Source organism: Amphibalanus amphitrite, unplaced genomic scaffold (assembly GCF_019059575.1).
Source record: "Amphibalanus amphitrite isolate SeventyFive unplaced genomic scaffold, NRLGWU_Aamphi_draft 001187F_arrow, whole genome shotgun sequence".
In the NCBI taxonomy this organism is placed as follows: domain Eukaryota; kingdom Metazoa; phylum Arthropoda; class Thecostraca; order Balanomorpha; family Balanidae; genus Amphibalanus; species Amphibalanus amphitrite.
In genome coordinates this window covers 183,578-206,596 of record NW_024882681.1, presented here as the reverse complement: position 1 = coordinate 206,596, position 23,019 = coordinate 183,578, and the positions used below count along the sequence as shown (strand labels likewise).

The window sequence follows — 23,019 nt, the reverse complement described above, 5'->3', positions numbered from 1 at the left end:
ATAACTGTAACTAGCATGGCTAACAACAAATATGGATATGTTATTTATTGAATAAATACAGGCGCGAAAAGCAATCAATTACACTGACCGTATTCAGATGGTCACTGGCGAACTGAGCTGGGAGACTATTCCATTTATTGGAGTCATCTATATCAACTGTATTAGAGCATCGATGTGTTGTTTGTAGCGTGCCATTTGTTTAGAGCTAACTAGTCCGTTGCCCCAAAGGCTATAAGTCTATTATTTATAAGAACATTCCATAAACAACAGAAAATGTGAGTGGCAATGCAATAAAACCGCGTTTGGTTTCATCAGCACCTTTTTATCGCCAGTACCAAAAACTTTACCATTGTTTTGCGCAGTGGCACATCAAATGATTATTTTAGGATTATGTGAACGAAAATTTGATATCCGTTGTAGGCTACCTAAAGAGTCAGTATGTTTTTGGAAAGAATAACTGTTTCAAATGAACTCTGTCTACTGTTTTATCTTTATCGTTAAACATTTTTCTAATTTCTTCTTTTCGAGCCAAAGGCAGCATGGGTATAAAAAAGCAAAAGCAAAAAATGCAGAAGTATTATAGCATTGTTAACAGATATTTGAAAGAAATAAATAGTCAAAGAAAGCGGATGAAGTCCCGTGAATCCTGACGGGTTATTGAAGCCAGACCAGTTACTTTATATTTGATTTTCATTTATTTGATTTTTGACCGAGATATGTTTGATGCACCTACTTTTTCTTTGAATTTAGTGGATAATTCAAAATTCATTAACCTTCGCCCCAGTGGGGGGGGGGGGGGGGGACATATGTTACCACCCTGTCGCGTTTTTTTTTTTGCGTGTGAATAAAAAACCGCGGCGCGTAGCGCCGTGCCGCTTGGGGTAGCTTTTTGTACATCAATTTTGGACAACGTGAGAAATTTTTGACCCCAGGTCATGTCAGGTCAGGTCACCAGGTCAAGTTAGCTGACCAAGCCTTAAAAAAAGTTTGCAATCATGTCCAGCCTGCAATGTTTGTCAGAAAGGTTTTAAACTTGGTGGATTGCATAATGTTATGGGCGCCTACAATTTGTATATCTCGGATTTTGTATACCCGTGACCTAAGGTCAGGTCAGTGGCGTGACCTTACCATTATAAGTCAATGGAGAAAAATGAAAATGCCTCTAGATCCGTGTGTACGCATAGGAACAGTCCAAATATTTCAGAATCACAATGATTTGGGCCACCCGTGACGACCAAGTTGTCTTTTTTTGCCGATAGCCTCTAGAAAGGTCATCCGAGGTCATTTTAGGCTACAAACAGATTTTTGCCAATAACTCTAAATTGGAAAGAGATAGGACGCTGGGGATGGTCTTATTGTGTTTGTCTTGTTGAGACGCATCGAATGATATGCAACATGACCTTTTCCGGTCAGGTCGTGACCTTGACCTGAGGTCAAATTTTCAAGTTGACCTTTCAAGGTCAAATTATAGTTCATTCGACGCGTCTCGGCGAGAGAAACACGATTCTGGCAATAGAAATGTTATGGCTTTTTTAAGTCAAAAGTTATTGTCGAAAAACACATTTCGTAAAAACAGCTATTTTTGGAGTTTTTGCCCTCTGAAGGCTAAACCGTTGACCTAAGGTCAATTTTGATAATGACGTTATCAAAAGAAGAGTTCAAAAGCTATCGATTGCTTTTCCTTGCGTTTTTCTAGCTATCATAGTTCCTGAGATAAATGCATGTTTTCTGAGAAATATAATGACATTTGGCAAATTTTGACCTTTAATGACCTCCAGTGACCCCAATATTGCTCTAAGATGAAAAATGACTGAAATATTTTCAAACGTACGCATTGAGAGCTATCGACTGCTTTTTACCGCGTCTTTCTAGCCCTCTTAGTTTTTGAGTTAGAGGTGGGTGGTAGCATATGCCCCCCCCCCCCCCCCACTAGGGCGAAGTTGGCTGAGACCGCCACTGAGGCGCGGTGAATTGGCTAAATAGCTTCTCATTTAAATGAGATCATGAATGTGATGTTGTTGACACCACTTTTGATAGTTCAAATAAACAACATGCATCTGAAAATTATGAACACCGTTAATATGGAAAATAAATATTGCGCTGTAAAATGTGTTGCAACTCCTACCCTGCCTTTTGTGTCGGTTTGTGGATATCTAACTGAAAGAAGTTGAAGGACGCTCTAACCTCACACATTTCTACCAGCACGGTATGTCCGGCGTTACCGCTCACTAGCTGTGGCTCGACTTCATTCATCCATCGTCCGGGCTCGCCAGGAGCTCCTCGAGCTCCTAATAGTCCGGAGCCCGCACGGCGGACCCTGCGCGCACGTGCATGACAACGACGTGTAACACCAGAGCTTGTCCGAATCGCTACAGCAGAGTCTGCACCGCACGGCGCAGCCTACGGCATCCCGCGCACGCTCACCACCCGCGTGAGCACAGACAGTCCAGGAATCGGCTCCCATGGGAGTCCAACGGTGGCGCCGGCAGGCAGAATGTACAACACTTTGCCAAGACGCGGCTTATCATCTGCAGCACTCCGTTCCTGACGGAGTCGAGTCGCCCGACGCGCTGACGACGTTCAAACTTTTGTCAAACTTGTGCCGACGAGCGCGCGCGTTGCGATCGCCATGGTCCGCAGCGACTTTGTACGATTCATCACGCCCGTACAAAACTCTTATCACCTGATGCCGGCGACGATGTCTCTCGGCGCCCTGGCCGAGCTGCGACGTCGCTGACCGCACGGGGCGCGGCGCCACCGCACCGGCTCACTTGAATAGGATACGCCGGAACGCGCGACGGAAATCCTTGTTGAAGATAGTGTATATGACCGGATTTAGAGCCGAGTTCATGTAACCCAACCAAAAGGCGAAAGCGAAGCCCCAGTCTGCCACGTGGCATGAGCTACACAGCGGTACCAGCACGTACAGGAAGAAGAACGGCAGCCAGCAAGCGATGAACGAGCCCATGATGAGGCCCAGGATTAGCGTGGCGCGTTTCTCCTTTTTCCTGGCGATGCGCCGTTTCTCGCGGTCGGGGTCTCTGTGCCGGACAGCCACCTCCACGGCCGGTGCGTCGGACACGGCCGGAGTCTCGACCCGCACCTTCAGCCGACCCATGTCAATCATCTCGCGCTTAGCCTTGGATGTTTTCCGGCCCCAGACGGGCGCGCGCAGGTGGCGGCGCAGCGGCAGCACGGCGTTACAGCGGCTCGCCTGTGGCCCCGAGTCAGACGAGGAGCGCTCCGGCTCGGCGCTGCACTCGGAGATGGGTGTTCGGCCGTTAGGCTCGCTGTCCACCGGCACCACGGCCAGCGGCGGCGCCGCCGACGGCACCGCCGGCGCCGCCCGGCGACTGCCGCCGCGCGACGGCGGCGCACCCTCGCTGCCGGCGCTCGACTTACGACTGTCGGTGTCACCGCTAGGCGGCATGCTGTGGTGCACCTCGACGGCTGTTTGAGGTGTGGGCGGCACGGGCCCGGCGCGCGGCCGGCGCTTCACGTAGCGACGCGCGCGGCTCCGAGCCGCGAAGTAGATACGGATGTAGACGAAGATCATGATGATGGAGGGCACGTAGAAGCTGCCCAGCGCCGAGTAGAGCACGTAGCCGATGTCCTTGGAGAGCTGTAACAGACAGAGAGGGACAGCCGTCAGTGGCGGCAGCGACACTCTCTAACCGGGCCTTTGTCGGCCGGTCCAGCGAGTCGGCGCCGCAGCGACAAAATCAATAGCTGGTAATTGACTGCCGGCGCCGGCCGCTGGCAATAGCCGCTCGTCTGTCGCCTTTTAATCTACGGCGTCCTAATTGGCAGCACATTATCTTATTAGCAGCTATTGACATTTAATGACACTAAATTCTCACGTCATCCCGTCAAACGGCCCCACCAGTTGAAAGTATCCTTTCCGTGAGCCTGTTGGGGGCACTCCGAACACCGAAATGGCCGGGTACGGTCATGGGCGTGGTATTTGATGACCCTGTCAAGATGCGGTGAGACCATGACCACCGCGGGTCGTGTCGGTGGACGTCGGGGCCTGTTTTCTGGCGTCGGCGCCACGTTACGTCATCTGCGCTGATTAGCATGCGGCCAGCAGACGTAAACAGGGTGCGGCACGACCGGGCAGCGGCGGCCGTCAGTCTCCGCGCGTTATGGGAGGAACCAATACCGACGCCCCGCCCCGCCCCTCCCCTCTGCTGTCCGCCCAGCCCGCGCAGCCCGCCGCAGCTCAGTACACAGGCCTGCGTCGCCACACGCAGTCGCTGGCTGCCCGTCGAACGAGCGCTCACCCAGCGAGCATCGATTGTCGTTAGACGCTGCACGGCTCTCGATGACAAGCTGTGTCCGTCTCTGCGCCCTGCTTTATCAGGGCACCTCTCGTACGGGCAGCGGCGCGGCAGAGCGATGGGGCTCTGCCGGCGCGGCGTCCGCCGTCTGCCCCGCCCCCGGAGACGACTGGACGCCGCCGCGCCTCGACAGATGGCCACGGAGATCTGCCGCGCTGTGATTTCCCCACAGACCCGCGGGTGCCCTGCGACGCCAGTCCCACTGCACCGGCTGTCTCCGTCGGCCAGACACCCTTTGATCTTTATTATATGCCACGATGACAATTTCCATCTCACATTCCAATTGTGTGTTTTGAACATTATCCCTCAGAATGGCGTCTCCTGCTTGTCGTAATCCCTGTCAGTTAATCCGGTGACGATTCCATTCCTTTGGATGACCCTTTGGAGGCAAGTTTTCCAGACGTTTCATCTTTACCCAAGATCTCCCCGTGGACACATTGGGGCTCATTTCTCTCCAACTAATCCGGCTGCCTTCGCCCTATTTCATCACATCTGACACCTTGTTCCCATTCATATCGAGTCCATTTGTCGGCAGTCGAGTCATCCCGCGCCCTTCGTCTTCCAGCCTGTTTAATCCCTCTTTCCCTTCTCCTCTCTCCCGACCAGTTCACTCTTCCCTGCTCCTGGGTTTAGCATATAACTCTACAATTTTCGTTGATCTTCTTAATGAGAAGAATTAAATTGGGGTTTCAATTCCTCGCCTGCATTCATCTGACGAGTTTTTCACAATGATGTGGACTAGAAAAAATAAGGGTTAGGACGTACACTTATTATTGTCTCTTGTAGGTTCCAAAGCCATCAAATTTGCATGATGATAGTGGAGGTTCCTGGTGGCCAGAATTGGACATATAGGTGGTGGAAAATCTATGTGATTAAGCCATAACTGGAAGCCCAGGAAGACTACAAACTTGTTATATCCGTATTCCGCAGCAATGAATGCTGCATGTTCTGATGACGTCAGCTAGTGGTGAGCTAAGGTCAGAGGTTCGGCCGCGGAGTCCGCTCCCGGCGCGGCGGTGCCGACCCGTCTGGTCGCCCGGCGCTGACGTCACGCTCGTCGGTGACTGCCGCGGCCCGTCGTCGTCGCGATAACTCAGCGGCCAGCACCGCACCGCCGTTATGAAGCCCCGGCGGAATTTTTGTAATTACGTTTGAGGTGCTTGATGTGCCAAATAAAGTGGTGCGCCGCCGGCGGCCGCTTAGGGCGCCGCCGCGCTGACGAGTGCCGCTCGGCCGAGGCAGCCGGCGCGGCGCCGGCCGCCGGGCTTCCCTATAGCTCGTAGCGCAGCCAGCGCCGCCGTAGCCAGAAATTGAACGTCCTGATCCAACTATAGAACACTGCGTCATGACGACTCCACCGCAGAGGTATGACCAAGTGTCTTCTGTTATTAGAAGGCCATTAATATAGAGTGAAATAATGAACTTAAGTTTTAAAATCACGCACCGGCAGCGCCGAAACCGTTTTGCAGTGCCAGCTCGACCGTAATTAATTCACGGGCAGCAGCAGGGAGACACGTGGGAGCCAGCACGACGTAGTTCAGATATGCTGGCTATGCTGACAACAAGATAACATCGTAAAAGTGAGCGAATGAATTTGTGGGCCTATAAATTTCGGTTATGAAAACAACCTGTAGGAAGTCACTTCCAAACACACAGAGTGGCTTCCGAGGTTTTGTCGGAGATGATACCTCTGTTTATTGCTTTTGACACCATACATAATATGCATGAATTATTTTTAGCGCTGTCTTACATTTAAATAATCTATTAGGAGGGATTGAACTACAAATGTGGTTCAGAAATAGAAATGGTTACATTTAGCGGAGTATTTAATGCACAGCACAAAATGTAAACTTTAGATCGAAGGCTGCTGGAAGACTGGAGGAACGGTCCAGCGGCATTTCATTTGCATACGTAGGGTTGCTAACTAGTTTCAATTGGGCCAGATATTATTCTGCTTCTATTCAATTTACTTTCGTTTCTTCAGTTATGCATTGAGTTCCGCCGCACTTGGAAAACCGACGTTTGTTGCAGACTTGTTGAAGGTGACCTTTGATTGGACCGTCACGGGCGGCTCTCACAAGGACCCAACGTGTTGATTCAAACACACCTGTTTGAGTAATCGATGCAAACCGCACAACCCTACCCTACATCGCACGCGGCACCTGTATCGGCTTTCCTGTCGCTCGAACTCGCGGCTGCGCGAGGAGCGGGAGCATGCTGTGCCGCAGAGCGTCTATGTCGTGCGGCACAGTCTACCTGTACAGGCAAGTTCGCTGCGACACGGCGCGCCACAGCAGACGAAGGGGAAGGAGGCGGAACTGTGTGAACTAACGGGAAGTTATGAAGCACGGAGTCGACAGGTGTTTTTGTTTGATAGCTGCCAACTTTTCTTGTCTGAATCAAGCCTCATTCGCCAACATTTTTCTTTGGAAGACTTGTTTATTGTCTTTGTGAAGTGTTTTAGCAGTGTAGTTATGTGCTAAATTGGAGATCCGTGGAACAAACAAGGCCTGTGCTCTGTTGGAGGCTGACACCTCCGGAGCTCCGGGTGTCTGGCAGGCGAGTGTAGCGCGCACTCCTGGCGTGCCCTCAGGCGAGCCGCCACACCGCCAGCGTCTGTAAAACAATAACTGGGCCGGCCGCTAAAACGATGAGCCTGCCAGTGGGCTGTCTGCGGGGACGGATGGTGGCCGCCGGCGGTGGCTCCGTCCTCGCGGCTCACGTCGGCCGCCGCTCTGTCACCCAGCGGGGCTCGGCGACGGAGGTAGTCGCCCTCAGCCATCAGCGAGGCCCACCTGTCACCGCGCAGAGCTGACGGTACTGACACAGCGCGGCACACGGCACAGAGCTGACGGTACTGACACAGTGCGGCACACGGTACAGAGCTGACGGTGCTGACTGACACAGTGCGGCACACGGTACAGAGCTGACGGTACTGACACAGTGCGGCACACGGTACAGAGCTGACGGTGCTGACTGACACAGTGCGGCACACGGTACAGTGCTGACGGTACTGACACAGTGCGGCACACGGTACAGAGCTGACGGTGCTGACTGACACAGTGCGGCACACGGTACAGAGCTGACGGTGCTGACACAGTGCGGCACACGGTACAGTGCTGACGGTACTGACTGACACAGTGCGGCACACGGTACAGTGCTGACGGTACTGACACAGTGCGGCACACGGTACAGTGCTGCCGGCACTGACACAGTGCGGCACACGGTACAGTGCTGACGGTGCTGACACAGTGCGGCACACGGTACAGTGCTGACGGTACTGACACAGTGTGGCACACGGTACAGAGCTGACGGTGCTGACACAGTGCGGCACACGGTACAGAGCCGGCGGGAGCGACATTGCGGCACACGGTACAGACTACAGAGTCGCTGCGGCGTACCGCATGTGGCCGGCGGGTCTGATGCGGCACACGGTAGAGAGTCGACGGGGCCAACGCTGTGGCAGTTGTGGATAGTCGCAAATACTCTTATTTTCCTCAATTTAGCTCAACACCTGGCCTCCGAGCCATTGCTCTGAGACATGTATAAGACTCATCACTTGAAAAGATGCCCCGGACGATGAAACCACAGTGTCACAGGCTATATGTTTTACTCCGTGCCGAGACAATGTACTCTAAATATCAGCTATTAACTACGTCAAATAATTTGCCAGCCTTCGGTAGTATCGGCCAACCGTACACGGTGAACCGGCCCTTTGCCTTATGTCGCGTAAATAGATAGGGAGAGCGATGCGCTGTCGCCATGAAGACTGCTGGGGCACTGATGCTGCGGGCATTATCTGAATTGAACTCCGACAGGAAATAGATTGGATGTGATCCTTAACCGTCTATCCGTCTTAAACCGTCCTCTGCATAAAACATTACTTTGATTTTCAGTGAAAACGGGTAACGTATTGTCGCCGAAATGCCTGCCACATTTACATGATAAAACCAGTCACAAAGTGCATTCAAACCGCAATGTAGCTCTCCGCAGCTAAAATGAAGTGAGTTGTCCTCGACATTGGGAGAGCTGAGGCGATGGTAGAGTGGAATCTGCCATCAAGACAGCATGCATGTACGTGTTTATACCCTTTCTCTTTGGGATGTTAGCACCTTCTACCAGCCATTGACCCGTGTTACGGCTTGGAAACTGGTCTTCAAGCATTTGTCTATGTAACCCTTAGCTGACAATATAGCAATTCCACTTCCATACAACTTGAGCACAGTACTCGCGAACTTCTCCTGCCTGCCTCGTTTGGTTGCTGATGGTCTAATTGACCTGTGGCCAGGTCCAGCTCTGACTCCGTTCACCACAATGAGTTGCCGTACCCATAGACCGTTGTTCAAGTCGCTGTTACATCAGCGTGGAAACTGAACGACCCGGAAACTTTTCCTGAGGCCACCGTCACTCTCACCAAGCCCTGTACTGTAGTCTGTGGTTACAGAGTACCTAACAATGCGCTCCGCAATGGGAGCCGGCACAACTGGTGTGTGCTGAGGCGGCTTGAGCAGTACACAGGAACTAGACAGTAGACAGCGTTCACTGGTGAGCTCCAGTCCAGACATTTCTATGCCTGACAGAGCCCGAGTGGCACAGTTTGCAGACGGCACACAGCGCTTGTTAGCGACAACAGCGGCCTGGTGCCTACATCAGCGCGGGTAAAGAAGATGTTTGTATGCACGTGTGCGCGTGCGTGGTTGTATGTGTAGGGGTTTTGAGCCAGCAACAACACTTTTAATGCATGCAACGCTCATGCAGAGCAAAGGCGTCGTGTGTTTCGCTCCTGTTAACAAATCATAAATATTCCATTTCTTTAGATGCCGTTTGACTTTTCTTGAAGCTGCCTATCACCTAACATTTTCAGCACCATGCAGTCAGGATAATATATGTACCGTATTTGCAACACATGTATTAAATTGTGTGCAAATGTTTTGTGTACATTTTATTCCGCGCCGGGCCGGTGCTCCGGGACTTCCGCGTCGGGCCGGGGTCTGGGGGGTGTCTGAACACCCCCTTCTAACTCGGCTCCTGGGCCACGTAGCGACACGCGGTAAGCGGCAATCGAAAGAACATCCAAAATAAAGACGAAAACACTCGGTCATTTCTTGTTTCAGGTCAAAGGTCAGGTCACCAGAGGTCACCAAAGGTAAAATGTTGCCCATTTCAACATTTTGGAAACTGCCAACGGCTAACTCGGGAACCGATAGAGCTGCACCATCGCGCAAAAGCGCATTCGATAGCTCTTTTAACGCTCTTTCGCCTACATGTCCTCACATTTGACCTCAGCTCAACAGTTTAGCCTCCAGAGGTCAAATACTCCAAAAAATAGCCGTTTTATGAAGTGTTTTTCGGCAATAACTTTTGACTCAAAAGAGCCAAGACTTTACTTTTGCAAGCATCGTGTTCCTCTCCTCGATACGCTTCGAATGAACTATAATTTGACCTTGAAAGGTCAACTTGAAAATTTGACCTCAGGTCAAGGTCATGACCTGACCGGAAAAGGTCATGTTGCATGTCAGCCGATCCGTATCGTCGAGCCGAACACATCTAAGGCGTTTTCATCGCTCTAGCATGCCTCTATCAGAAGTTATTAACGAAAAACTGTTAGATACTATTCGTGACCTGAAATGACCTCGGGGACAAAAGGACAGGTGCCATTTTCCGGTTCAGTGTGTCAATTCTACCTACATCTCGAGGTTTGAGAGTGTCTAGAATATCGTTTGTGCAAAACAGACGCTTTTCAATTCTCTCCCATTGACTTATAATGGAGAGGCTGCAAAATTGACCTGACCTTAGATCCCGATATCGAAATTCCGAGATATACATTTTATAGATACTGTTACTCTTATCAACCTCTGAAAGTGTCAAGGAAACGTTCAGTCGGTGTAGCTATGAGTTACGACGAGCATTCTATCTTTTTTCTGAGGTGAGGTCACTTAGCGTGACCTGGTGACCTGACCTTGAGCGACCTGGGTCTGAAATTTTCACATCATGTGCGGAAAAGATGCACAAACAGGTGTGCTTAACCCTCGCATGTGTAGGGGGGGGGGGGTCGGATGGACCCCCCCATGGTTTTTCGCGAATAACTCGCGTAAAAAGCGGCCGATCGCGACGAAACTTTCAGTACCCTCGCATTGATCAATTTTACACCCACCCTGAAAATTTCATGACCCTGACCCAAATGACCTTTGACCTGTGACCTCTTTTCCGAGACCATGTTTGGCCGGAATCGCGATTTCGCGTATGTCGGCTCGCACTAGCCGCGTGTTTGCAAACTTTTCGTGGTTTCAAACGTTCAAACATGTGATTTGATGTTACTCCCGTGTGTGTCAAGGTCACCTGAAGGTCAGGTCAGGTCATTGACCTTTGGTGACCTCGGGTGACCTCGGGTCACTTTTTCGAGTTTTACATGTTTCTAGGCTAGTTTTTGGAGCTGAATTCGAATTTAGCAACCATTTGAACATTTACGAAGTAGTTTTGGTGACTTGGTAACATGTTACGAAGCTGTCAGAGGCGGTTGACACGTACTACGAATACCCGTCACGACGCCTACTGGTTGACCTGACCTGACCTGACCCGACCTGGTCTAAATGCTTCAAGACATCATCTGTGATCAAAACTAACACGATATTCGTGATCAGCACCCCGAAAAACCCCTTAGCAGCCACACTTTACGACTTTCTAACAGGTCCCGATTTTGCCGACTTCGGGTCATTGACCTGACCTGGAAGGTCAACCAATGACCTAGGACCTTAACCCTCGCCCGCACATGGGGGGGGGGTGGTTGCCACCCCCCCCCCCCAGGTAGTCTTTCTGCTCTGCACTCAACATTTTTAGAGCTAGAAGGCTGATTTTTCGTATAGCTGCTCCTCTATCCTTTCTTGATGTCCACTGAAAATTTCAAGTTTCTGTGATTTTTGGTTTCGGAGATATGACCTTGTTTTTCAGGTCATGTCATGACCCAAATGGCCAATTCTCAACATCTTTCGCTTGCCATGGGCCTTGTGAGCTTTTGACACCCTGATTTCGGCCTTTTTTGCCAGTCTTACCTCCCACCTATCATGGAACATGTTGTTCGACGATGTACAGGGGTCAAGGTCAGGGTCAAGGTCAACCTAGGTCATCTAAGATAATTGCGTTTTAGGCAAGCTGAATTTACTTTTTGTGAAGTTTTTTGACTGCATTTTTGGTAAAAGCTTCTCAGATCATAATTTCATGTAATATGGACCCAAAAACAATCGGTGCACACATCAGTATACACACAGACACACACAGACATACAAACACATATAATTGACCTTGACCTAACTTGACCTGAAATGACCTCAGCAGCAAAATTCTGGTCGGGTAGTGTGACAAAGAGGTTCTAGCTGGCTTGGCACCAGAAAACAGCATCGTCATCGGTATTTGATAAGCAGCGCACTTGATATCCAACGGTGACCCAAAACAGCAATATTTTTTAGTTTGACCTGACCTGGAAGGTCAATGACTGACCTGAGAAGGTAAAACTGGGTATCATTGGATTCGTCTTTTCCCAAAGAATCTTTTTGGTCTTTACTGCTAAGCTCTATCTCCAACAGGAACGAAATGGCGCGGGGGGGGGTGGCAACCACCCCCCCCCATGTGCGTTCTAGGATGGGAAAATAGCATGTGCGGGCGAGGGTTAAAATTGGGTATCATCGGCTTCCTCTCGTCACGGGCAACACGCTCGTTTTTTCCGCGAAGCTCTAGCTCGATCAGGGGCCAAACGGCAAGGGGGGGGGGGTCCAACCGACCCCCCCCCCTACACATTAGAAGCTGGCAAACGCCGCACACATGCGAGGGTTAAAATGGCGGCGCGATATCTTTCAAAAACCGGAGGGGGGTGTTCAAACCAGACTTGTGACAGCTCAAGAAAAAAGTGAGCTCGCTCAGCTCAACTCCGTTTTATCCGCTCCCGCTCAGCTCCCGCTCAGTTTAACACGGCTCAGCTCAGCTCACGCTCCGCTCAAACCGGCTGTGCTCCGCTCACGCTCAGCTCAGCTCAGCTCAGTTTCCGCTCAGCTCAGCTCAGCTCAGTTTCCGCTCAGCTCAGCTCAGCTCAGTTTCCGCTCAGCTCAGCTCAGCTCAGCTTCCGCTCAGCTCAGCTCAGCTCAGTTTCCGCTCAGCTCAGCTCAGCTCAGTTTCCGCTCAGCTCAGTTTCCGCTCAGCTCAGCTCAGTTTCCGCTCAGCTCAGCTCAGTTTCCGCTCAGCTCAGCTCAGCTCAGTTCCCGTTCAGCTCAGCTCAGTTTCCGCTCAATTCAGCTTAGCTCAGTTTCCGCTCAGTTAAATTCACGCTTAGATCGCTCAGTCGTTCTTTTTAAATCGGACATGCTTAACCCTCGCCCGTATAGGGGGGGGGGTCGAACGGACCCCCCTCTGTTTTTCGCGAATAACTCGCGTAAAAAGCGGCCGATCGCGACGAAACTTTCAGTACCCTCGCGATAATCAATTTTACACCTATCCTGAAAATTTCATGACCCTGACCCTAATGACCTTTGACCTGTGACCTACTTTTCGAGACCATGTTTGGCCGGAATCGCGATTCGGCGTATGTCGGCTCGCATTAGCCGCGCGTTAGCAGTCTTTTTGTGGTTTCAAGTGTTCAAACATGGCATATGATGTTGCTCCCATGCATTAGGGTGGGTGTCAAGGTCACCGGAAGGTCAGGTCAGGTCATTGACCTTTGATGACCTCGGTTCACTCTTTCGAGTTTTACATGTTTCTAGGCTAGTTTTTGGAGCTGAATTCGAATTTAGCAACCATTTGAACATTTACGAAGCAGTTTTGGTGCCTTCGTAACATTTTACGAAGCTGTCAGAGGCTACTACGAATACCCGGCAAAATCCTTACTGGTTGACCTGACCTGACCCGACCTGGCCTCAATGCATAAAGACATCATCAGTGATCATAACTAACATGATATTCGTGATCAGCACCCCGAAAAACCCCATAGCAGCCACGTTTTACGACGTTCTAACAGGTCCCGATTTTCCCGACTTTTGGGTCATTGACCTGACCTGGAAGGTCAACCGATAACCTAGGACCTTAAAATTGGGTATCATCGGCTTCCTCTCGTCGCGGGCAGCACGCTCGTTTTTTCCGCGAAGCTCTAGCTCGATCAGGGACGAAACGGCAAGGGGGGGTCCAACGGACCCCCGCCCCCTTATACGTTCGCGGCTGGAAAAACACCAATACGGGCGAGGGTTAAAAAACAGACCAACTCTTGGCGCATAAGTAAGTCTCCTCTAACAAGGAGCGAGGCAACTTACACAATGGGCAAAAGAGATAAGCTCATTAAGACCTTGAGACTTTGCGAGTCGTGCGTCTACTTGGACTCAGACTATAGTTACATGAAATGGACTGTTCTTGGCAGTGTTATCACATGTTATCAGAGTGTGCACCCGCGATGTTAACATAACATATAAGTTCAAAATATACGAACGAAAAAAGTCTGGACGAAAAAGTTTACAGACGAAAAAATGTACAGACGAAAAAATGCCAGACGAAGAAAAGTCGGACGAAAATCTGCTAGACGAAAAAAACGCCATGGAATCATCTCAACTAGGCGGTGTTTCACGGCCGAGAGCAGCACGCCCACGCCGCCATCCGCTCTTGGCACCCTGCCAGGAGCTGACGTTACATTTTGGGGTAGTGTTGGAACTTGGAGATAAGAGTTTGTTTATATCTCCATGGAAACCCCATTTGACACGTGTGATAGCAGCGTGCTGTTATCAGTGAAACCTTGAGTGAAACCAAACACCACCCTGATCTCAACCAAGGCAATGTCAACACAATTAGAATTCATAGTCGGCGTGTGAATAAGGGAGCTTTTCCCATATTATGGACATCAGAAGGTGAGAGTTCCAGTTAGCGCCTCTGCCCCACCCCACTTTCAATAGGATATGGTTGCTTAGCCCACATTCAACCAACGAAGAGGAACATTTGCTAATTCCTAATTGTAAATATTTTATGCAGAGGTAAGAACCCTTATCGATAAAATCAATTTAAATAACTGCTTAAATAACAAAGTGAAGAATGCTGAATTGTACATTGCGGAGCAGAGTGTCAAGGCGAAGCATCAAAGCCTGACAGTAGGTATTCATCTTGCAGTCAGACTTGAAACTTGAGACTGGCTGTATTAGCCTGTAAATTGGCCAAGACCCTGGTCTTCCAATTTCCATGCAACATGGATGAAATAAATTAAGCTTGATTAGTGATTAATATTGATTTCTTTAGAGTTTTGATATTTTTAAGTGCGATCACGAAGGCAGTGTAATTGCTCACTCCATAGCTAGCTCATAGCTGAAGCATCAAATCCTGAGTTAACCCGCGCCCGGCTGGGGGTCCTGGATTTCCACGCCCTGCTGGGGGGGGGTGTTTGAACACCCCCCCTTCTAACTCGGCTCCTGGGCCACGTAGCGATACGCGGAAGGCGGCGTTCGAAAGAGCGTCAAAAATAATGAGGAAATTACTTCGGTCAATTTTTTGGTCAGGTCAAAGGTCAGGTCACCAGAGGTCATTGAAGGCAAAATTTCGCCGATTTCCGGGTCGAATGTCGAAAATTTCCAAGAAGCCAACGCATAACTCGGGAACCAATAGAGCTACAGCGCCGCGGAAAAGCGCATTCGATAGCCCTATTAACGCCCTTTCTGAGTAATGCTCTCAGATTTGACCTAACGTCAACGGTTTTGCCTGCAGGGGGCAAAAACTGTAAAAATAGCCGATTTTTTTCGGAAACAGTTTTTCTGCAATAACTTTTGACCCAAGCCTTGTACGAGCTGACTTTTACCGGCATCGTGTTCCTCTCGTCAAGACGCATCGAATGAACTATAACTTGACCTTGAAAGGTCAACTTAAAAATTTGACCTCAGGTCAAGGTCATGACCTGACCGGAAAGGGTCATGTTGCATATCAGTCGATCCGTATCGTCGAGCTGAATACATCTAAGGCGTTTTCATCGCTCTAGCATGCCTCTATCAAAAGTTATTTGCGAAAAACTGTTAGATTTCATTCGTGACCTAAGATGACCTCAGGGCATAAACAGGGGTCATGGACACCATTTTCATGTTCAGTGTGTCTAAACCACTTGTAATTCAGTGTTTGGGAGTGTTTATAATGTCTTTCGTCCAAAAGAGGCGCATTTCAATTTTCTCCCATTGACTTATAATGGGGAGGTCGCAAAATTGACCTGACCTTAGGTCATCGATATCAAAATTCTGAGATATACATTTTGTACATGCTATTGCTCTTAGCAATCGCTGAAAGTTTCAAAGCGATCGGTCACTCGGTGTAGCTACGACAGACATTGAAACTTTTTATGAGGCGAGGTCACTTCAAGTGACCTGGTGACCTGACCTTGAATGACCTTGGTGTGAAATTTTCACAACATGTGTAGAATTGATGTATGATAAGGTGTACCAAAAACGCCGCCGTTTTTGAGATATTCGCGAAAAACCACAAGGGGGGGTGTTCAAACACCCCCCCCCCCAGCAGGGCGCGGGTTAATTTCCAAGCATGAACTGAAAAGAATTAGAACTGGATCAGCTCAGCTCAGCTAAATCAGCTCAGCTCAATCAGCTCAGCTCAGCTCAGCTCAGCTCAGCTCAGCTCAATCAGCTCAGCTCAGCTCAGCTCAGCTCAATCAGCTCAGCTCAGCTCAATCAGCTCAGCTCAGCTCAGCTCAGCTCAGCTCGCTCAGCTCAATCAGCTCAGCTCAGCTCGCTCAGCTCAATCAGCTCAGCTCAGCTCGCTCAGCTCAGCTCAGCTCAGCTCAGCTCAAGCTCATTCAGCTCAGCTCAGCTCAAGCTCATTCAGCTCAGCTCAGACAGCAGCTCAGCTCAATGCATTACAGAGCCGGCTCAGCTCACAGCTCAACAATTTGGCAAAATGTTGAGCCGGCTCATGAGCTGAGCTGATTTTTGAGCCGGCTCAACTGATCTGATCACAAGTCTGGTTCAAACACACCCCCCCCCCCCACCCGCCGCGGGTTATGATAAAATTGGCAAACAACATCTTTACGTGATCTCACTGGGATGACTCCCGAAGATACGGCCTTGTTGTTCAGCATTTGCAAACGTCTGCGAGCGTGGAATCGACAGCCATGGCCTATAAACGCATCGAGGCATCAAAAGTTTTATCTTCCCGGTTTCGTAAACATGTCCTAAAGCGTGAGCCCTTGTTGTTGTGCCTACCATCGAGCAGTGAAGCCTGTCTGGCTTTTTCGGCGCTGCTCCGCCTATTTTCTATTCTTCGTGGCGAGCTCTTTTACAAATCTCCGGGAAAGTTTCCCCGTTGATGGACAAACTGATATTTTCTCTTCCTTTCACCCGGATGGGTTCCAGGCGCAGCTATCCGAGCGTTCGACAGGCACCTCGTCAAAGGACGTGCATCGTCCGCAGTCGATCCCACGGGCCGGGTTAATGCCCAGGTTATTGGAAATAGTCCCAATCTCAGTGTGTTTACCATGCTTATTCACAATTACCTGCATGTGTGCTTGCTTACAGTTGCTTAGAAGCTACCGTTTCTATATTGAAATGATCTATTTTAGGAAAGGTGAAGCCTTGAAATATAAAGTCCAGCCTTGTAGCCGGCCAAAAAAAGTAGGTGCAAGACACTTCAAAATGTTACAATTTTTAATCGTTTTACATTTGATCGAATGCCGCTTTATTAGCCCTCGCCCCGTTGGGGGGGGGCCATTTTGGCCCCCCCCTGTGGTTTTTCCTGAATAGCAAGAAAACGGCGGCGCGCAGCGCCGCCAAATTTTCAGTACCTTCCCGGGCATCAATTTGACACCTTCACACCAAATTTCAAGTCTTAGGTCACCTTAGGTCAGGAGTTATTGAGGTCAAACTGAGGTCATGTTCGAGCAAAAATGAGCAAAAAACATGCAATCTTGAAACGCCCACCAAATCTACAGTTATCAAGCAATTTCAAAGTTCTTTATATGGTCTAGTAGACAAAAAGCGGCGCTACAAAACTGCTATCTCGGATTTTCAAAATTTTTGGTTTTTGACCAAAAAAAATTCAAAAAATTGATTTTTTTAGAAAAACTTTGAAAAAATCCAAAAATTTTCCGAATTTCGAAAAAACCGGAATATATGTGATAGTCCCAGCGCTCTTCTATATACATACCAAATTTCAGATCGATATCTCGTTTTTTGGCCAAGTTATAGCGAAAAAACTGTTCAAAAATGATGACGTCAAATTTTTTAACTCAATTTTTAGCAATTCTAGACCACGTACGGCAAAACAAAGACCACCATTGAACTCCCCGTGACGAGCTGCATCGATTCGATACTCATTTTATGCAAAAATATTAACTTTGAAATTTGACCTAATTTGACCTGACCTTGACCTGACCTTGACCTGACCTTGACCAAAACGTGATCTAAGCTGGCCCCAAAGGCTGCCTGACCCATATAATCGCATTTGTCATGTAAAATGGACCATAAAACATGTATCACACGACACTTTCATATTGTGACCCCCCCGTGACCTGACCTCTGTGACCTGACCTGGTATCAGTGACCTCAAATAGCAAAATATGTGTTTGAAGAACATTTCCCCATCGATGATTTTCAATGAAATGCATTTTACTCGATTTTACAACGCATTTCTTGAAGTGCCTGTAAACGGTGAAAATTGGACCTTTGACCTGACCTGTGACGTCATCGGTTTGACCTAGGTCAATAAAATTGGGTCACAAGGTAGTTCCCCGTTGGGGCTATCCAACGCCGTTTACCGCTTGTCGCTATGTTGCGTGGTTCTCGAGATCTTAGGGGGGGGCCAAAATGCCCCCCCCCCCCAACCGGGCGCGTTGCTCGGCAGAGTCCAACGGGGCGCGGGTTAGATTCATATTTTAACCACGGTGCTGATATGGAGGATCTTCCAGTATTATTATTTTTTTATTGTAAGCATGATTGTATTTTTTTTCCGGGCAGATGTGGAATGCAACGTTCAATGATGCCTTTGTGGGAATGGACCACCCCCCTCCCCACTTGTTTCACTGCTTATAATAGGTTGTCAAACCATCATTTATCCCTGAATTGCAGTGCTGTTGATTCTGCTGCACTGCCACATATCACTTCAAAGCAGTCTACGGTGGCCAATATGGCTCTGTCGCAAATTAACTCATCGATTATTACCGACGTTGTAATGGTGGACAATCATGAGGAGTGGTCCACAGGGTAGACTTACTCGTACCCCAATAAAGTGTAATCGAATACGAGTTCGTTATAAACGAGCACTCCACATGCACGTAAGAGAAGCTGTTAATAATTATGAAACAACTTATGACATCACCACGTCAATCAAAGTTAATCGAATCATTATAAGTGTTTCTAAATTCTTAATGATAAGGAATCATTGTTGCTTATCATAATAATTAATCAGTCCCTTTGGCTTGCATAGTTTCCGACAATGAATGACAACATAAGAGGCATCCATAATGCACTTTAAGCTACGTGAAGTGTCCTCTGCTTCGTTATCCACCAGGTCCTCTGATGTTTCTAGGTAATATCCCCAGCACCAAAACAACGGCAGACGCCAGCTATTTTTCTTCTGAAGCAAAATCGGGCACTACAGAAACACCCCAGCCAAACTGCAAAGCCAAAACAATACTGAAGGAACGCCTTCGGCGTAGGTCGCTATTTCTTCACACAATCACACTGGGCTAAGAGGATTTCCACATTTCAACCCGGCCAGCAATCGAAAGCATCCATCTTCTAGATGGATTTCTCCAAACCGATTAAGAGAGTGGGATAAAAATCGCGCCGGGCGTCGGGGTGGCCGGGGAGAGGCTGGTGTGTGTGGGTGGGGGTGGTGACTGGCCTGGGTCGGCAGAGCGTGCCCTCCCGGCAGAGCGTGCCCTCCCGGGTCGGAGGGGAAGGACTGACCGCGGGCTGCCACGGACCGCCACACACACTGACCACGGCGCGGCGATGGGGGCACCGCTGGTCCAGATGGCAGGTGCTGGCGTCCGGCCTTCCGTCCCTGCCCCACTCCTCTCCTCTCTCCTCTTCTCTCCTCTCCTCTCCCCTCTCCTCTCCCCTTTCCTCTCCCCTCTCCTCTCCTCTCATCTCTCCCCTCTCCCCTCCTCTCCTCTCCTCTCCTCTCTTCTCCTCTCCTCTCCTCCCCTCTCCTCTCCTCTCCTCTCCTCTCCTCTCCTCTCCTCTCCTCTCCTCTCCTCTCCTCTCCTCTCCTCTCCTCTCCTCTCCTCTCCTCTCCTCTCCTCTCCTCTCCTCTCCTCTCCTCCCCTCTCCTCCCCTCTCCTCTCCTCTCCTCTCCTCTCCTCTCCTCTCCTCTCCTCTCCTCTCCTCTCCTCTCCTCTCCTCTCCTCTCCTCTCCTCTCCTCTCCTCTCCTCTCCTCTCCTCTCCTCTCCTCTCCTCTCCTCTCCTCTCCTCTCCTCTCCTCTCCTCTCCTCTCCTCTCCTCTCCTCTCCTCTCCTCTCCTCTCCTCCCATCTCTCCTTGGCTCTGTGCGGGTGAGTGACCAGCCCGTATGGCCACTTAGCGGTGGGATAGGGTCGTGGACCTGGGCCGAGCCGTTAGGACATCGGCCCGGACCAAACTGAACATAGCGACCATTCGACGCCACACGGTAAGGCCGTCTCTGGTGTGTTTCTTCTTCTTCTTTTATTTTCTTTTCTTTTCCCCAACAGTCCAACTGGCAATTATCGTATAACGGATCAAGCAAATTGAGTGAAAATCTTGATATTTGTTACAGTCGATTGAAAGCTCAGGCATATTGGCCAAATATCGTATTCATTTATCGCTGGCCCGGTCAAACGAAAACAAATAAATTTGTCATTGTTGGACTATTGATCAATAACTATATAGACCTGATTACTTACGGCATTCATCTAGAAATTAAACTTCAGCTGTTTTTTTTCTTTTTTATAAGCCGAATGTCGTCGACACTTTGTAATGTAAGCTTATACACATCATAAACATTTTTTTTCTTCAGTCTAGCGTGCCAATCACAACGAAAGCATGCACACTTTTTGCTATGGGGCTTGTTTAGAGGTAAGGGATGCTCTGAGTCACTGCTTATTTAGTGACAGGCTGCCACCTGCCCACTGCCGTGTCACGAATCTTGGCTGATGAGTTCACGTGTTTTTGACCTTGAATGGCCCCGCCTCTCCGTCTGAGCGTCGATTACCCCATGCCAAGTGCAGAAGGCGCGAGCTGATGCTGAGCTGATGCTGATCGGCTTTTCGGCCTATTTCGCCGAATTTCGCTGTAACTATCTTTCAGTGGAAACAGGCATCTCCCTGAGTCACCGGCTACCTCAGTGACTTTAGTCGTTCAGCGACTCTAAAGTCGCGTGTCACCACGTGGATCATGTCGAGTGAATATCGAGTGAATTTGACTACCGATGCGCCCATATGCCCGATATCTGCACTACCTCTCTCTATTTTACGATCACAGGAAGTAGCGTCCCTGGTTTCGGCCTGATGCAAGCACATGTCGTCACTAGAAAGCATGGCCGGATGCCGGCGGACTCGGTGTGACAATCATTCACGTTCTGGTTGTTTTGTTCTTGGCTCTCGGTTGAGGCCGTTTCACCAGAATACCGCGGCGGCGGTCTATTTCGGAGTTTGGCAATGGAGCGAGGGCGACGTGGCGCGGGCGGGCGGCTCACTGCCGGGCCGCTCAGCTCGGCGGTGCCGTGGCGGGGGCGGGGGCGGGGGTGGGGGAGGGGCGGGGGCGGCGCGATGAGACCGCTCATTAGCGAGGTCCGAGTCACGTGGGTCCGACCGTGAGTGGCGTCTCCTGTTCCTCTATCAGCCAGACGACCGGTGTCAGTCTGTCAGCATTTGTCCACGCATCCGTCAAATCGTGTCCTAAACAAGATCAGTCTTCCGGTAGTAGAAAACAGGTATTGTATCCAACGATGCATACAACAATGAAGTTCTGCCGTTTAGCGAACTGTTTCGTGGCTCGATCAAATCAAATGAAGCTCAGCCATATAAACTGATTTTTAGTATGTTTGATGTGTTCACTAGATGATACATTTTCTACGATAAGTGTGTTTACAGGCCACCTGAGGACGACTGGTCATGTACTGGGCATCCAACGACACTTCAAATCACACAGAGAAAATACGAAATCCGGTTTATCTGGGCATTTTCTGGAATTTACAATCCTCATAGTTTGACAAATACGACTAGCTGGGCACACCTATCAAAAGAGAACTAAAATCTGCCGGCAAAACAGAGAACAAAAGCGTCGACAAAGCGATATTTGGCTCACTGCAACCAGCAACAGACTTGTATCGCGTCTAACAAGACGAATCGCCGCGTTTCGTTTGATCACTGGATGCATCAATCAGCCGCGCATCGTCCCATACCGGGGGCAATCGCCATATGTCTGCTGCCTTATCTGGTGGTCTTAGAAACGTAGTGCGATCAACAGTCCATATTTCTGGCAGCGCCTCGGGGAGCTGGGGCTCCACATTTTTGCAAGCCGGCCTATGCTGAGTCGAGCAAATGGAACAAACATTGAGACTCCATTTCCGTGGGCGCGCTGCTTTCATTTGCATTTTCGCTAGACGAAGTTTTGTTCTCTGGCTGTATAGCGCGCCAGCGACTCTCTCCAGAGTGTCTGCGCGACAAAGCTTGTGATCATTCCGCTGTATCTGTAATGATGACAGTGGGTGCGGCCGACCCCTCAGACGTATCTGCAGAAATGGGGGTGACTGCTAGACAGCCTGTGTCCGTGAGACAGCAGTCTGAGACCATTGGACAGCAGGCTGTGACCGTAAGACAGCAGTCTGTGACCGTCAGACAAAAGACAGCAGTCTGTGACCGTTGGGCAGCAGTCTGAGACCGCTGGACGGCAGTCTGTGACCTAAAATAGCAATAGGATATATTGAGCTCAGTCAGACTTCTCTAGCAGGGACTAACAGGGACTTCAAAACAACTGGCAATTGTATCGGTGGCTGCGTCTCATATCGGATAGCAGCCTCATTACACAGTAAAGCTTCGTTAGATTATAGTGACACCATGGTTAAGGATCGAAACAAACTCTTTTCTCAGACTGCAATGTAAGAAATATGTACTAAGTTTTACACTGACAGGGGTTACAAATGGCTCAGTCTTTTACTATTGCACGCACTTTGGACCTCTAATAGAAGTTCACAAATGCTTAATTATGCACCGCTGTGGAAATGGATAAATGCCCAGATAATGTTTCTTAATTTCTGCTCGCAATTTCTTTGCGCGTCATTTTCCCTCGCTATGACGGGCACATTTCAGCATTGTATTCTATACTACACCTTTTTGCACTCAAAATAGGCATCTTTTCATTCAATTTCGGCGAATTGCATTCAATTTTAGCGATCTCTCATTTGCTTCGAATAGAGAGATCGCTAAAATTGAATGCAATTCGCCGAAATTGAATGAAAAGATGCCTATTTTGAGTGCAAAAAGGTGTATTATCTTGCTTCATATTGATCAGGATTCTAAAGTGAGGCTGGAGAGTACGATCTGAATTTAATCAACACAGCGAAGGGAATATGCTCCCACGACAGTGACATGTGCGGGACGAGGAGCGCGCCTATCGTTGCGGTCCGCAGGTCACACCCGGGAATCAGACCAGTCACCGACGACACGGCAGCTCGGCCGACGGCCAGCTCCGAAATCACTGACCAAGCGTGA

At 49.5% G+C, this 23,019-nt stretch overlaps 1 protein-coding gene across 1 annotated transcript in view; it reads right to left on the bottom strand.

Annotated features, from left to right (window-relative positions):
* Positions 1-1,957: 1,957 nt before the first annotated feature.
* LOC122370943 (5-hydroxytryptamine receptor 1D-like) overlaps positions 1,958-23,019 on the bottom strand; it is a 114,852-nt gene continuing 93,790 nt past the window's right edge. Inside the window, exon 2 of the mRNA XM_043346918.1 lies at positions 1,958-3,622. Within this exon, the coding sequence (XP_043202853.1) occupies positions 2,768-3,622 (855 nt within the window). The 3' untranslated portion in view covers positions 1,958-2,767. The remainder of the gene's footprint in view (positions 3,623-23,019) is intronic.